Source organism: Artemia franciscana, chromosome 21 (genome assembly GCF_032884065.1).
Source record: "Artemia franciscana chromosome 21, ASM3288406v1, whole genome shotgun sequence".
Lineage (NCBI taxonomy): Eukaryota > Metazoa > Arthropoda > Branchiopoda > Anostraca > Artemiidae > Artemia > Artemia franciscana.
The window spans coordinates 20,047,069-20,063,731 of NC_088883.1; the positions used below are offsets into that span (position 1 = coordinate 20,047,069).

General features: G+C 37.4%; 1 protein-coding gene across 4 annotated transcripts in view; it reads right to left on the bottom strand.

Annotated features, from left to right (window-relative positions):
• Positions 1-16,663, bottom strand: part of LOC136040749 (tRNA-splicing endonuclease subunit Sen34-like) — a 35,364-nt gene that overhangs the window by 16,631 nt on the left and 2,070 nt on the right. The window contains exon 2 of one of the 4 annotated variants that reach the window (XM_065725061.1): positions 10,928-11,029. The exons of the other annotated variants lie outside the window; for them this stretch is intronic. Within the exon in view, the coding sequence (XP_065581133.1) occupies positions 10,928-10,985 (58 nt within the window). The 5' untranslated portion in view covers positions 10,986-11,029. The remainder of the gene's footprint in view (positions 1-10,927; positions 11,030-16,663) is intronic. 4 annotated transcript variants of the gene reach the window in all.

Genomic DNA, 16,663 nt, shown 5'->3' on the forward strand with positions numbered 1-16,663 from the left:
TTGAGACCTTATAAATCAGTATTTAGGAAGAAAAGGCACAGGGTGAAGATGGATGTTTCACAAGAACTTCCCATTGCTTAGTTAAAAAATTAAAAAATTTACATACTCGTTTCCTAAAAATTTTATTCACATATCATAAGTATCAAGGGGCATCAGTCCAGAAATCCCTTAATCGAAATGGAGGAGTGTGCTTGTACAGGCCCATAGCTATTTGAATGGTGGGAGTTTCCAAAGATTCAAGGATGTTGAAAGTTGATGGAGGGCAATAAGAGTAAAACTAGGTCTCATATTCTAATTTACATTGAATAAATACTTTATAAAAATCCATTATAATTGTTGGGTGGCAGACCATTTACTTCTAGCAAGTATGTCTAGCATGCCAAGTCTCTGAATAATACAATATCTGAGGAAATTGATCTGTTCAAGCCATAGTAATTTATAATCAATCCTTATTCCGCTGACTTACAACATGGGCAAGTCAGTATCCTTTCTGTTCTCATTGAGTTAACATCGAAAGTGGACTATATTTATGACAGAAACTAAGAATTAAAAATAGACTTAATTTAAACTATATTTCAACACTCGACTACGCGGGTGATTTGCTAATTACATCTGTGTTACCTATTTATGGATATTTGCCAAGTGAAATACCAATTAATGCAATCAGAGGTGATTGTTGTTTTATGTCAAGGCACTGGCTGGCTATTGCTTATTTTGACTTTGTTTGAAGGCAGGCCCCTCTGGATTTTTATTTCTTAAAAAAAGGGGCCCTTGCGAGTAAGTTTTCGGTCGACGTATTTTTAGGGAATATTTAACACATTTGCAGGAATTTATTGTTAGCATTAAGGAATTTGAAGATGTCGGCTATTACGAAGGATCATTTCGATCGGAAGTATCAAGAGCTTATGTAGTTGGTGGCTAGTCTGGAACAAGGACTCTCCACCCGAAAAATTTCCAACTTCGGCAGGAAAATTGCGTTTTGAAATCAGAGTTAATTAATATAAAAAAATCGTGCCTGCATTCTGAGCTGGCCTCTAAAAGTCAAAATCTTCTACTTCACGGGATTCCTATTGAGTCTGGGCCAAATGCAGAAACTGCTGCTCACGAGCTTTTTGACTGGCGTTGGCAAATGCTGACACTATTCTAATTGTGGAGTGCTATCGCTTGAATAGATAGACAGGAGCTTCTACTAGGTTTTCTGCTAAGAATAAGTTTGAGCCAAATGTAGTCATGTGTAAAAGCATTAATGATAAAAATAATATTCTGCGGAACTATGGAAAACTCAAAAACCCTCGCAAAAGTATCAGTTACAATTTACCTCAAGACCTAGCGCGTCGCCGCAAAGAACTTTTAGCATACGGATATAGCCTGCGGACATCTGCTTCTCCTTTAGTGAAAGTGGCTGAAACCAGAGTTATTTCAAAAGGGATTAACATTTGGCTTGAAGCTACGAAAAATTCGAAAGCGAAAAACTGGACGCGTGCGGAGGAGACCTGTTTTGATACGTATAAAATCTTTGCTTATAGATCTACTCAGTATAATGTCTGTTTCAAACATGTACCCCTCAATTACGATACCTACTCGAGTAACTACCAACTCCCGCTTATTGATTGACAAAATTTTTCCAACGCTACATCCATATCGGCCTCTTTCTTGCTCTGACACTTCTGATCACTTCCCTCTACCTACAAATGTTAAAATACAGCATAAAGATCCAAGTCCCATGCCACGCCCACGTAGGAATTTGTCACGTGGAAATTAAAGAATGAGAACCTAGAAAACCTTAGACAAGTACTGGTGAGCACAATCTGGTTTAATATTATGAATACAGAAGATCTTAAAGCAGGATTTAAGGAATTCCCTAACATTTTTATGAGAAAGTATACGGATTCCTGCTCTAAAAAGTGTACCAGGAAGAATAGACGGAAAAATCAACCCACCAGCCTTTGGATTAGTTACGGACTGCTCCAGGGTATTAATAAAAAATATAAGCTCTGGATTAATCACGTAAATGACCCTTGCATAGCAACACTTGAGAAATATATTGAAAATAGAATTTACGTAAAGCTAAGAGAAACTATTTCATTGAAAAGATAACAAAGTGGGAATGCTTTGCGGAAGATAAGGAAGGTTGTAAACTGTTTACTGCGTCCCTGCAGCACCCCACCTGAGCTTCATTTGAAACTATCTATAAATGGAGAAACTATATCGAGACCAGAAAACGTTGCAAATGCACTGGGATTATTTTTTGCAGAGGTGAGAAAAATAGAAGCAAATTCCGTTGAAAACCCCGCGAAGAGTTTTAAAGATTACCTAGGCCCAGCATGCACCAAGTCAATGGCTCTAGCTCATGTCTCTCCATCTGAAATTCTGTTGATTATACGAAACCTAAGAGGAAATCCTGCTTCTTGATTCCACCGAGTATACACTAATGTCTTAAAAGCAGTTGCTTTGTTAATCATAGAGCCTCTTACTTACTTGATCAATTTGTCTCTACAGAAGGGTACTTTCCTGGAATGGCAAAAGAAGGCTAGAAATGTTCCTTTGCACAAAGAAGGTTCTCGAGCTTATCCTGCAAATTAGAGACCAATTTCCATTCTTTCTGGTTTTTAAAAGGTCTTTGAAAAACCCATGCAGCAGCAGCTACTCCAGTTTCTGGAGAAAAAAGGGTTTCTTAATACTCATTAGTTTGGGTTTAGGCCAGGAAACTCCATCCAAAATCCACTAACGAATTTATGTTTGTGGATCAACAAAGTTCTGGATTCTGGGCTTCAACCTGCAGCAGTCCTGATTGATATCAGAAAAGCATTTGATAGTATGTACCACCCTACTCTCCTCAGACAGGAGCACATAGGAATAAGAAGAAAAATTCTGGATTGGTCCAGATCGTACTTGAGGGACCGCAGGATGTATTTGGGAGAAGATATGGGAAATAATGTATTGGTCAATTGTTGTGCTCCCCAACAATTGGTCAATATTAGGACCACCACTGTTTTTGATCCATGTTATCGATCTGACTAGGGTATTGAAACCGATACACACTATTCTTTGCTGCTGCAAGCTATGTCACGACGGAGCTTCTTTTCAGCCTGTAGATAAGCTTGTGGCTTTTGCAGATGATACCACACTAGGCTGCTGTGAAAGGGATAAAACAGCGCTCATTTTCAAGCTTAGGGTTGTCCTTGAGGATACGTATCTCTGGATGGATTCTAAGCGTCTTGTGATTAACGTTGATAAATCTTGTGTTTTATTTTTTTACCAGGTCGGAAGTGTCCATCCGGAGATACGTGGTATCGAAACATCCAGAGTTTACATCAGTTGGCCAGAAAAGCGTTCTGCAAAATACCCGGGAGTCCTACTTGATGAGAACCTGTCATTCCTGCATCACATTCAAGCAGTAGAGCTGAAGATATCCCGGAATCTTAGCATAATAAAAAAAAATAAAGAACAGTTTGCCTAAGGAAACACTGGTCCTACTATACAACATTCTTATCAAACTTCATTTACAGAACTGTACAATGATCTGGCAATCGACTTTTAAATCTCATCTGCAGAAGCTCAATTCAATTCATAAGCAATCTTTGATATTAATTGGAAAAAATGAAGAGTATTCGTGAATGGAGTCGCTTCATCATCAGTCATGCTTGATCTTTGTGTTCAAGTTTCTAGCTGGTGAACTCCTGTCTTCATTTAAAACATTATTTCGACCAATTTCGGGCCAGCATAATGTAGAAACCTGATCATCATCAAACCTGGAAATGCTTTTCTCCCTGACTGTAAAATCAGATTTTGCTCTCAATATAACTTATGCAAGGCTATGGAACCTGATCCCAGAAGAGCTGAGAGGTGGGAACTCCCTCTCGTCATTCAAAAGAAGAGAAACAAATCATATTAGCATTGGAAAAGACTAGTTAAATAATGGTAAATAAAATGATTTTTATATAAAGTATTAAATATAAATAGATAGAATTAAAAAGTGTTTTTGTATAATGATGAGGCGGTTTCCCCTGGGCAAAGGGCAGGAGGATAATTGGTAGTTTTGTTGGATAAATGAGAGGTAAGGTTGTTCCGGAGAGTAGGAGTAGTGACCACGCTGCGTATTCTGTTTAAAAGGTGGCGATTCAGGATCTTGGCGTCCAGGAATGGACTGTGTATTTTGTTGTGTAATTTTTTTGAATTGATAATAAACCCATTGAACATTGTTAGTGCGTCTAACGCGATTTTCCTTTACTTCTAAACAAAAACTGATTTTTGTTGTTTAATTTCCTTATATTATCTTGTTTGGTTCCTTCCTTTGTCTTTAGTATCCCTTTAGTATATTTATTATAATATCATTATGCTCCTGCGTGAGTGTATTGATCTTTAATTGAATCCTTTTCCTTATTTTCGCTTGTCTCTTATTTTTTTGTCATTTCTTCCCTTACCCTTCGTTTTTTTCTCACTTATCCTTATCTCTATTATATTACTTTTTACTATTTTTCTCTCCCCTATTCCTTATTTCAGATTCAGCTGTTTCGGCTTTTCTTTTTTTGTTTTTCAGTTTCGTGTACACAAAATTGAGTTCAGCGTTACCTCTGTATAGATGCCATAGCTTTGCTGTGATGTTGACAACCTTTGGTCCGGTGACTTTGTTCTCGGAGCGGATCTACAACCCACCATAAGTAAAATGATAACTTCCTTTTGTGACCAGAGTGGTATGAACTCTTTGAGGGAACGTTTTGTTGAGTTAAAAAATAATCCTTCATATACTGAAAGTCTAATTAATAGTTCTGTTCAAAATAATAATGATCCTATTTTGGCTATTGAAAGTAAGAATTTTTCCCAGTTAAATGTTTCTGCCTCCTCAATTTTCTGTGCTTTACCTTAACATTCAGGGACTTTGCTCGTCTTTTGATGAGCTGAAACAGATAATTAGTGGTAGAACTCCTGATATTATTAGATTATGTGAAACTTCCTGGACTCAAATAAGGATATGCTTTTAAACATTCCAAGATATAAGATGGAGAAGCTGAACAGGAAAGAGATGGCCTCACCCTATCGCCTTGCATACAATGTCAGAAGTGACTTGAGCAGAAATGAGCAAACAATCTTAGAATCCCTTTTTATTGAGATTAAGTCAGGGTGTAATGATTTAGCCATGGGTTTAGTTTACAGATCCCCTAGAGGATCTGTTCCTTCGTTCATAAAAATTTCTGAAAGAGGTTTTGGACTCAGTCCAAAAGCATCCCTGTGAACTAATCCTTATGAGAGATCTCAAACTCAACCTTATCTTACCTTAGAATTCACATCCTTCTGTGCCTCTAGAGGCACCCAAGGCGTCAACGAAGAGACGCCAGTCGTCCCTCAAATGGGCAGCAGGAAAACTTCTACCCAATGGGGTTGTGTGGACTTATTAATGTTGAGAAGGTTCCCTCTGATATTTTCGGCATAATTTGTTCTTTGATTTTCCCCTTTGCTGCGTTCGCGTTGGTTGCCACTGGAGGATGGAATCTAGTGTTCATCGAATTTCATTCGTAAAACATGAACCAAGTATTTCCATCTTCGTGTCCTGATCTTCGTGTCTATGACAAGAGGTTGCTCAGTAGTTTGGCGTATTGTTTGGTTCGAGGCGTGTTGCGTACATCTTATGTTGAAGATTCTTTGCAGACAAATGTTGTCAAAGGCTTCGAGTCTCTTTTCTTCTTGCTGATTAAACTTACAGCACTCCCTTACATACAGCATATCTGGGAGGACGTTACTGTTGAAGACTCGAAGACTCAAAGGTTTGAGAACTTCTGTGAGCGCCAAATCTATTCAAGCTTGGTAAACGAGCCACTAGCCTGTTTAACACGAGAATGAATTACTTTGTTTATTGTCCCTGTGTTCACTACTGTGCTTCCCAGATATTTAAACTGAACAACCTATTCTACATCCTTGTTGCCGCACTTTATGTTGAGGGGGTATCCCGTGACAGCCATACTTTTAGTTTTTGATGCATTCATCTTGAGGCCAAAGTGCATTTCCTTTCAACAACGTTGAACAAAATGGCTATCTAAAGTTTTGATTGGATGTGCCTGGGGATATGATTTGCGTGGGAGGAGGTTTAGTTGCCCTTCAAGCACTTTCGACTATTAGGAAGAACATTGGCCCTTTCAATTTCCAACCGAATGAGCCCTCTTCGAAGTTTCTACAACTCCATCAATACAAAGTGCCCTGGTCTAAAAAAAATAATAATAGCCTAATAGGCAGTACTTCATAGGCGGTGCTATTGCATTGCCTATGAAAAGTGAAGATTGTTATTTAGTAATGTGTAGGGTTAATTTAAAGCTGAAATTTACAAAGGTTAATGGCCTTCCAGAAAGTTATGATGTTGTAGATTTCAGGATGAGAATTTGGGAGAAGCTTTCCAGGAACAGTTGACTATTAAATTGGGGAGTCCAGAATTTGATAAAGTTGAAGACAGATGGAATATTCGTAAACAAGAAACATAAATAAATTGTCAGGAGGAATTGTGTAAATAAAAGGTTTGGAAACAATATTGTAAAAAATAAATTGCGAAGTAGCAGATGGTGTCTTAGCAAGGAAAGTTAAAAAAAAGCTAGGAATATTAGTTAAAGTGCTTTAAGTTTAGTAGATAAGAGGAGGGACTTATAAAAGAAGTATTTGAGCGATATACATATGGACATAAGAGGAGTGCATGGAAAGTAGAGAAAGCAATAAAGTGTCAATCAACAAAATGTGAAGTGGAGGTTATGCATTAAATTCCTGAAGATCTGAAAAATGTACACAGATGGCATAATAATAAACTATTTTACCGGCATGGTAAAAAATTGAGAGAAAACACTCAATCTGGACTTGTGACATTTAAACATAGGAATGCTTTGAAAGAGGAATTAGTGATAAAGAAAGTGTAAAAGAGAGATTGACAGAACATTTTGAAAATGTGCTAAACTGTGATAAAGTTAAAGGAAACTATATAGAATAGTACGAAGTTTTTTTGACAATTTAGAAGTGAAGGAAGATTTATATTGTAAGAAATAATTAGAGACATTATTAATAGAATTAAAAGAATAGTAAGGCCCAGGGGCTGGTAGTGTGGTATATTATTTTATGGTGGCTGTAAAGTAAATAGACAAATTGTCGATGATTATGAATATACTTTTAGAAAAAGTACATAGGAAGTACCTAAAAAAAAGAAGAAGAAAAAAAAACTCCAAGCAAATCCTTGTACAAAAAAGGTGAACAGAGTAGAGTGCCAATTATAATGGCACTAGCTTGGCTTCTATAGAAGGCAAAACACTTAGTATGACGATAGTTTTTAGGCTTAAAATTACTGTACATAGTGTAAGAGAAGAATGGTGTGGTTTAAGGAAGGGGAGAGGATACAGAGATCAAATTTTACTCTCGAATTAATTGTTGAATAGTGCCTGAGTCATCAGATCCCTTTAGACCTCAGCTTTATAGATTATTAGCAAGCATTTTATTTAGATGACAAAAGAGCTTTAGTGAACATCCTATCCTTGCATATAATACCAGATAAATCATAGACAGCAAAATAGCACTGCCTAAGTAATGAGCAATGTGGGCACAATGTGTTATTTTTTTTCTTTGGTTTTAGACCAGGACATTTCCTATCAAAGGATTTGTCGAATAAACTTCGAAAAGGGCTCATTCAATTGGGAATTGAAAGGGCTAGTGCCATTTTTAATAGTCCAAAGTGATTGGAGGACAGCTAACCCCCTCCCGCGCCCACCAATTTCCCAAACACATCCAATCAAAATTTTAAAATAGCCATTTTGTTCAACGTAGTTGAAAGGTCTGGAAAATATGTATTTGAGGGTGACACCCATCCTACAGCCCTCAGGGCAAGGGTTATAAGTTATGCCCCCTGAGGGTATATAAGATATTTATAGAAACGGTGATCATATGAACTTCGGATGGAGCTTATTGGATTGCTAATCAGAAGTTTTAGTCCCTTTTTGAGGTTCAGAGTGATGGGAGGGCGGATACACCCCCATACCTCGCACTCTCCCGAAATGCATCTGATAGAATTGGAAACTAAAAGGACTAGTGCCCTTTTTGATAGTTGAAAGTAATTGGAGGGAAATTAAGCCCCCTCCTACACCCATCATTTTCTCAAACACATCCTATCAAGATTTTGAGATGGGCATTTTTATCACCATAAATGAAAGGTCTGGAAATTGTGTCTTTGTGGATAACGACCCTCCCAGAGGTCTCAAGGCAAGGGTTGAAAGTTATGCAATGGGGACATATAAGGTTTATATAGAAAGGGTGATCATGTAAACTTTGGATGGGGCTCATTGGATTGGTAATCCGAACTTCTGTTGTCTTTTTTAAGATATAGGGTGATTTGAGGGTGGATACCTCCCCCCCCCCACACACACACACACATCGTATTTTCCCGAAATGTATCTGATAGAAATTTTGAGATGGCCATTTGTTATCATAAAAACTTCGAAAAGAGCTCATTTGATTGGAAATTGAAAGGGCTAGTGCTCTTTTTCATAGTCGACAGTGATTGGAGGGCAACTAACCCTTCGTCTCACGTCCACCATTTCCCCAAATACACACAATAAAATTTTTGAGATACCTTGTTTTTTTCAACGTAATTGAAAGGTCCAGAAATGATGTCTTTGAAGATGACACCCCCTCCCTCCACAGCTCTCAGAGCAAGGGTTGTAAGTTAAAACCCTGGGGCGTATAAGGTATATACAGAAAGGGTGATCGTATAAACTTCGGATGGAGTTCATTGGGTTGGTAATCAGAAGTTCTAGTGTCATTTTTAACATTCACAATGATTGAAGTGTAGATACCCCCCCCCTCACACATCATATTTTCCTGAAAGGCGTCTGATAGAAATTTGAGATGGTCATTTGTTGTCGTTGAAACTTCGAAAAGAGTTGATTCGATTGGAATTTGAAGGATTAGTGCTCTTTTTGGTAGTTGAAAGTGATTAGAAGGCTTCAACCTCTCCCACACCCACCATTTCCCCAAACACATCCAGTCAAAATCCTGAGGTAGTCTATTTTTTCAACGTAGTTGAAAGGACTGGAAATTATGTCTTTGAGGATTACAATCCCACTACAGCCCTCAGGGCAAGAGTTGTAAGTTATGCCCTGGGGGCATATAAGGTATATATAGAAATGTATCTGATAGAAATTTTGAGATGGACATTTATTGTTGTAGAAACTTCAAAAAGAGCTCATTTGATTGGAAATTTAAGGGGCTAGCGTTATTGGTCAAAAGTGACTGAAGGGCAAAAAGCCCTTCCCCCCATGCCCATCAATTCCCAAAACACAGCAAATCAATATTCTGGATTTCCATTTTTTTCAGCATAGTTAAGGGGTCTGGAAATTATGCCTTTGACACCCCCCATACTTTCTCAATATCAGAACATAATTTACACTTTGCTGAAAAAAATGACAGAGGATTGTCAATTTAGTTCACATATAATGATATTTTTTCCTTAAAGTTTTAACACTTTTTTATTAATTAAAGTTAAAAAAGTTAAAATATTCTAAACGTAATTAAGATTTTACTTTCGAAAGTCAAAAGTGAATGGAGGGACATCCCCCCCCAAGCTGATCATTCCTCAGAACATTTTGAGAGAACATTTTGTTTGCATTATTAAAAGCTCCAGGAAAAGGGCTGTTAGTTTGGCAATTCGTTAATTGGTTACATATAGTATATGTTATAGTTACAGGAGCAAATAGACGGGGTCCCAGGTACGAATATGGTGGTTTTACAAGGAAATTTGAACGCCCAGGTTGGTAGAAACAAGTATAGGTGGTATCCTAATTTGGTGCAGGAAAAGAAAACAGTAATAGCTACATACTTCTGAAATTTTGTAGGTATAACAAACTAGTTATAAACATTATGGTGTTTGGTCACAAAATTCACGTGATGGTAAGACAGCAAACCTTATTGACTATGTTATAGTAAACCAAAGACTGACAGGATCCAAGAATACAAGATACTAGGGTAAATAGAAGTGGTGTTATTGATGTCAAAAGTAAAGATCACCATCTAGTTTAATGTTTATGTTTAATAGAGAGTAGAAGAGGTTTGTACAAGAATTATCTGAGTGATAGATCATATGAAAGCAAAAGGAATGTAAAGAAAGTGGAAAAAGCATTAAGATATGAACTAAAGATGTGTGAAGTCGAGGGCATGGATGAATTGCCGAGGATCTGGAAGATGCAGCTAGGTTAATAATTAAGAAGTGCCTAAGTTATCAAACACCTATGGTCCTCAGTTTTATACATTATGAGCAAGCATTTGATTCTATTGATAGAAGAGCTTTACCAATGGTCTTATCCTTGTATGGTATACCAGGCAAATTCACTAAAGTGATTAGTGTTATGTACAAGAATAACACTGCTGCAATTAAGGTAGGAAAAGAGGTAAACAGCTGGTTTTGTAATAAATCAAGAGTTCTGTCTTAAGGAGCACAGGAAAGGCAATGGGAGACCACAGAATCAAATGGGGAGGAAAAACTCTCCTGGACATAGATTATGATGATGGTTTAAGCATCCGAGATGAAAGTATAGGCAAAACGAATGAACATCTAAAGGTTTTGTGAGTTCAAGGTGATAGAATAGGTATGAAAGTTAATGTTAACAAGACTAAGTCACTAAGGCTAAGAATAAGTGAAGATGAAAAGGTTAAGTTGGGTAAAGAAAAGATTGATCAGGTGGGCGGCTTCACTTACCTTGATAGCATTATTAGTAAAGATGGCGGGAGCAATGAAGATATTAAAAGTAGAATAGCCAAGGCCCAGGGCGTTTTTTTTCACAGTTAGAAAAAGATTGAAAGAATAGAAAGATAAGCCTGCAAACCAAGATTAGAATATTGGAAGGTACAGCGATGACAATAGTTATATAGGGCTCAGAAGCATTGGTGCTCCAAAAAGGGGATGAATACTTACTAGATGTTTTCCAGAGAAATTGCCAAAGGATTGTTCTGGGTACCTGGCTGATGACCATATTTCAAACAGTAGGCAGTAAAAAAATGTGGTTCAGTCCTAGGGCTATAATGAGAGAAAGGTTGAGATGGCTAGGGCACATTCTGTAGATGAAGGATGACAGATTGCCAAAGATTGTCCTATTTGGCCAACCATCTAGGGCTAAATTGAAAGTAGGTCATCCTTGTCTGGGGTGGGATGATGTCATAAAGAAAGATTTCAATGAAATGAGAACTTCTGGGAGGGTGTAAAGAGGGAGGCTTTGAATAGATTGGGATGGAGGTTTTAAAAAACTGTTTTAAAATGTTAAGTGAAAGAGTTAAGAGAAAGAGTCAAACTTTAGCGTAAAGAGCGGGGCGTTAAGAAGGGAAAGCCCCTTTCATATACGGAGTAATTTCTGTTCGTTTTAAGTTTTAATGTCGCTCCTTACTTTCATTTAAAAAACTTGTTTTTTTATTTAATATCTGAACGTTTTTGAATCAATGCATGTTTTGATTTTGGCTCTCTGCAGAGGAACAGTTAAAACGAAATTTGTATATTTTTTTTTTTTTGGCTAAATGGCTTTCTCATAATTTTGATCGAATGATTTTGAGAAAAAAAAGCAGGGGAGGAAGCCAAGTTGCCCTCCGATTTTCGGTTAATTAAAAAGGCAACTAGAACTTTTAATTTTTTATATAAGTAAAAGATATGCGTAACTTATAAATTAGCTTACGTAAAGAACTTTTATATTCTCATGTTTTTATTACATACTAGCTGTTGGGGTGGCGCTTCGCGCCACCCCAACACCTAGTTAGTGGGGGCGCTTCGCCCCCCAAGCCCCCCCACGCGTAAGTCGTTACGCGCCATTGTAGTTGTGTCCCTGTGTCCCACCTGTGAATATATATATATATATATATATATATATATATATATATATATATATATATATATATATATATATATATATATACAACATTCTTTGCGTCCCATTGTCTGTGCATATAAATAGATTGTCAGGTTTACTGACTCTTGAACGTGCAACATATAATTGTCCATGGGTAAAACAATCCGTATTCAGATCTATACCTCATTATTCTAATGATTGCCCTTGGGCTTTGTTGATGGTGATTGCTAATCAAACATTCCCTGTGTCCCCGTCGTCATTTATATATCCCCCTGTGCCCCCTGGCATCCCCGTTGTAGTTGTGTCCCTGTGTCCCGGTCATCATTTATATTCCCTGTGTCCCAGTCGTCATTTGTGTCCTGGTGTCCCAGTCTGTAATTTCTCTTTGAGTGTCCCGGTCGTCATTTATATTCCCTGTGTGCTGGTGTCCCGGTCGTCATTTGTATCCCGGTGTCCTGGTCTGTAATTTCTCTTTGAAAATTCCCTGTGTCCCGGTCGTCATTTATATATCCCCCCTGTGCCCCCCGCGTCCCCGTTGTAGTTGTGTCCCTGTGTCCTGGTCGTCATTTATATTCCCTGTGTCCTGGTCGTGATTTGTGTCCTGGTGTCCCAGTCTGTAATTTTTCTTTGAGTGTCCCAGTCGTCATTTATATTCCCTGTGTCCCGGTTGTCACTTGTGTCCCGGTCTGTAATTTCATCAGTTGACAAACATGACGTCAGTCGACAAACAACTTCATGACAACATACAGCTCAATCCGTATAATGACGTCAGTCGACAGACGCACAAACAAACAACTTATTTTTATATATGTAGAAGATAGATAGATATGAGTGGGTTCACCCCCTCGTCAGTACCTTGCTCTTTACACTAAAGCTTAAATTTTGTCCCAATTCATTAAGAATGACCCCAGAACCACAAAAGCCGCAGAATAAATAGTTAAAATTACTAAAAATACTTTAGCGTAAAGAGCAAGGTATTAGGAGGATGTGATCTCCTCATATGGGTAATAATTTCTGTTCGTTTTAAGTTTTAATGCTGCTGCTTACTTCCAGCTGAAAAAAAAACTTTTTTATATTCATTTTTTCATTGTTTTTTTTTCTCCAACCAAAAAAAAAATCCTCCTGAAAACGCCTGTACACTTCCCAATAACAATTACTATATGTAAGCACTGGTCAAAGTTTTGAACTTGTAACCCCTCCCATGGGGACTGTGGGGGAGTAAGTCGTCCCCAAAGCCATAGTTATAAGGTTTTTCGACTGCGCTGAATAAAATGGCTATCTCAGAATTTTGATCCGTTGACTTTGGGAAAATAATTAGCATGGGATGGGGCCTAGGTGCCCTTCTATTTTTTTGGTCACTTAAAAATGACACTAGAACTTTTCATTTCCGTTAGAATGAGCCCTCTCGCAACATTCTAGGACAACTGGGTCGATACGATCACCCCTGGGAAAAAAAAATAAATAAAAAAAATAAACATGCATCTGTGATCTGCCTTCTGGCAAAAAATGTAAAATTCCACATTTTTACAGGTAGGAGCTTGAAACTTCTACAGTAGGGTTCTCTGATACGCTGAATCTGATGGTATGATTTTCGTTAAGATTCTATGACTTTTAGGGGGTGTTTCCCCCTATTTTCTAAAATAGCGCAAATTTTCTCAGGCTCGTAACTTTTGATTGGTAAGACTAAACTTGATGAAACTTATATATTTAAAAATGTAGCTATTGGTACCAAAATTCCATTTTTTAGAGTTCGGGTTACTATTGAGCTGGGTCGCTCCTTACTACAGTTCATTACCACAAACTGTTTGATAGTGTTGTAGAATCACAAAAAGATGGTGAGATGATTCTTGTGTTTAGAGGTAGAGATATATCACTGTTAAATTATGCTGATGATATACTGAATTTGAGCCATTCTTTTGGGATAATAGAACAGAACTTTGATATTTTAAGATATGCTTATTCCAAAATAAACGTCTTTTAACAAAAGTAAGAGCAAAACTGTTGTTTTCAACCGTCAAATCTCAGATGACGTTCCTGATATCCGACTTGGAAATAGTGTTGTGAGACCAGCACCTAGTTTAGTTTACCTCAGGCTCCCAATCGGTTGTGATGTGAAATCTACGAGATCACAGCTAGTTGAACATTTGACCAGCAAGACCCACAAATCTTATGGTCTACTCATATCTACTAAGACAAATTATAATAGACATATCAGAGCAAGACTTTTCAATGCGTTGGTGCAGCCACATTTTATTGGTCTTTCCCTGTTTTGGGCTCTATTAACCAATCAGAATAAACATACCATCTGGTGATGCTTTTACCGTTTTTGTAAGTTCTTGTTAGGCCTACCACCCTGGACTATAAACTCTTGGATTAGTGAAAGATATGGCATTCTTGATCCATACCTGGCCATCCAAAATCGGCTGTCTTGCTACGTCTGATCTCTCTGCAAGAATAATTCCCTGTACAGGGTGGTGCTGCATAAGCCTCTTCTTCTTATAAGTTATCTTTCTAGTTCAGTTATATTTTCTCTTGTTATTTACATATTATGTAGGATAAGTATTTAGCTTCTTTTTTTTGGTCATTTTGTTAATTTCATTTCCTTTTTCTTTTCTCCATAGGGCTATATTTGTGGTCTATTAATAAATGATGAATGCAAAAGATGAGTGGCAGTCTATACTGTGTTTGTAAATATTTCTAATTATCAATGCAGCTGAACTTTGTCTGTTCTACTGATCTGTTAGTCTATTTTATTATACTGTTTTTCTTTGTTATATTAGCTTTATTGTGCTTGCCATTGTTGAGTTACATGTACTTGTGTTTTTGCTTTGTTTATTTATTTTTTTTTCTCTGTACTCCACTGTTTATACTTTTGTATATTTGTGGGTAATAAATATTATTATTATTATTATTATTATTATTATTATTATTATTATTATTAAAAGGCAATTTGTGTACACTACTGCTAATACTACTGCTATAGCTACATTTACTACTGCTACTTCTAATGCAATTACTTGTAGGGCTAAGAGCAATCAGATACAAGTTTCAAATAAGTATATAAAGATAGAGGTTATCAAAAGGACATATCAGCAATGTCATAGCAGTGGCTAACTGTATTAAGTTGTAACTTCCAGGACTTGATGAGAGGGATGTTCAAATGACCAAAAGGCAATAGGTTAATGATACTGCTGCTAGCAGTCATACCAGTATTCAACACTATTACTAACAATATCAATACTAATACTGTGACTACTATTACAGCTCTGACTAAGGGCATGGAGGTGAAATTTTCAAGAAATGTTCAAGGGGGAAGATAAATTGAATCAAAACTCACCCTCTGTAAGCAGGTTGTCAAAAAGGGTGTAACAGCAATATCTTAGGAGCACTTAGGCATGCGAAGTTGAAACTAATAGGGCTTGTTGTGAGGGATGTGGAGCTAACCAAGGTGTAATACACAGCACTTTCCTACATTAAATTGGAGAAGCCAGTCTTGGGTCCAAGCTTGTAGCTCATCTATGTTGTGCTGGATACTCTGAGGGCATGTAATACCAAAGAGTTTGGCATCATCAGCAAACAGGTGCATGCCATTGTCAATATGGTTAGATATGTCATTGATGTAAATCAGAAAGAAAGTTGGACCCAGTACAATTCCCTGCAGCACTCCACTCATTACTTTGGCCTTGTCAGAGTATATTGTTTTGCCATCTGTAGCAAATAAGTGAACTTTCTGCTTGCGCTTTGTAAGGAAATTCATCAGCCAGTCTGCAACAGCCTGATTGATGCTGATAGTGGATATTTTGGAGTGTAGTCAACTGTGAGGAACCTTGTCAAAGACCTTAGCAAAGTCCAGCAGGAGCAGGTCAACTGGATGTCCATTGTCAATTAGGTCTGTGATTTCCTTGTATGATTCCAAGAGGTTTGTTTCAATTGATTTCCTTGACTGGAAGCCATGCTGCTTGGGGGACAAGATCTTGTTGGTTGTCAAATGCTTAAGGATTGAATCATTGACTATGCGCTCAAGTATTTTGACAACAACTTAGGTCTGGCTAATTGGCCAATAGTTTTCAGGCTTGGAACAATTACCTTTCTTGAAAACCAGTGTAATGTTGGCTATTTTTCAGTCTGCTGGCAGCTCTCTAGAAGTAAGCAATGTCTGGAAAATTCTCCTAAGTGGTCTGCTATGATAGCTGCAGTTTCTTTTAATAGCCTGGGATGTAGGTCATCTGGTCCTGGCAATTTGTTACTATCTAATTTCTGTAAGCGTCTGAGAGCCTCTGTGAGCAATAGAGTGATGCTTTCCATTAGGGATTTTACAACTTACTTAGGTGAAGAGGGTGAAGAGAAACAAATTGCTGATTTAGTGAGTTTGCCTCATCTATTATGGTCTTGGCTAGAGACATATCACCAAAATTTCTTTTAGACAAAAATTTGTCTTAGCTTTGTCTGCAAGTTAAGGTTGAAGCTTGTGTATAAATTGCATGTTAAATTTTTAAGTCTGTTCATACTTTTTGGAAATTTTTCTTTGTTTTCTGGGGATGGATGCTTTTTGTACTTCTCCCATTGTCTTTTTTTTTTTTTTTTTTTTTTTTGTTAATTTTCTTCTTAATATCTTTTGTTATTGTCAGTAGTGTTTGTGGTTTTGGGATGAGCTTGCTCAAAGTGTACTGTTCAGCTTTATTTAGCTGTAATTCCTTGAAGCATTGCAATTGCTGTTCTAAAGAGCCAATTAGGACATCATCCCAGGAGATGTTGCTGAGATCCATTCTAATCTTATCATAGTCTATGAAGGTCCTTTTGATGTAGCTGTTAGTTAC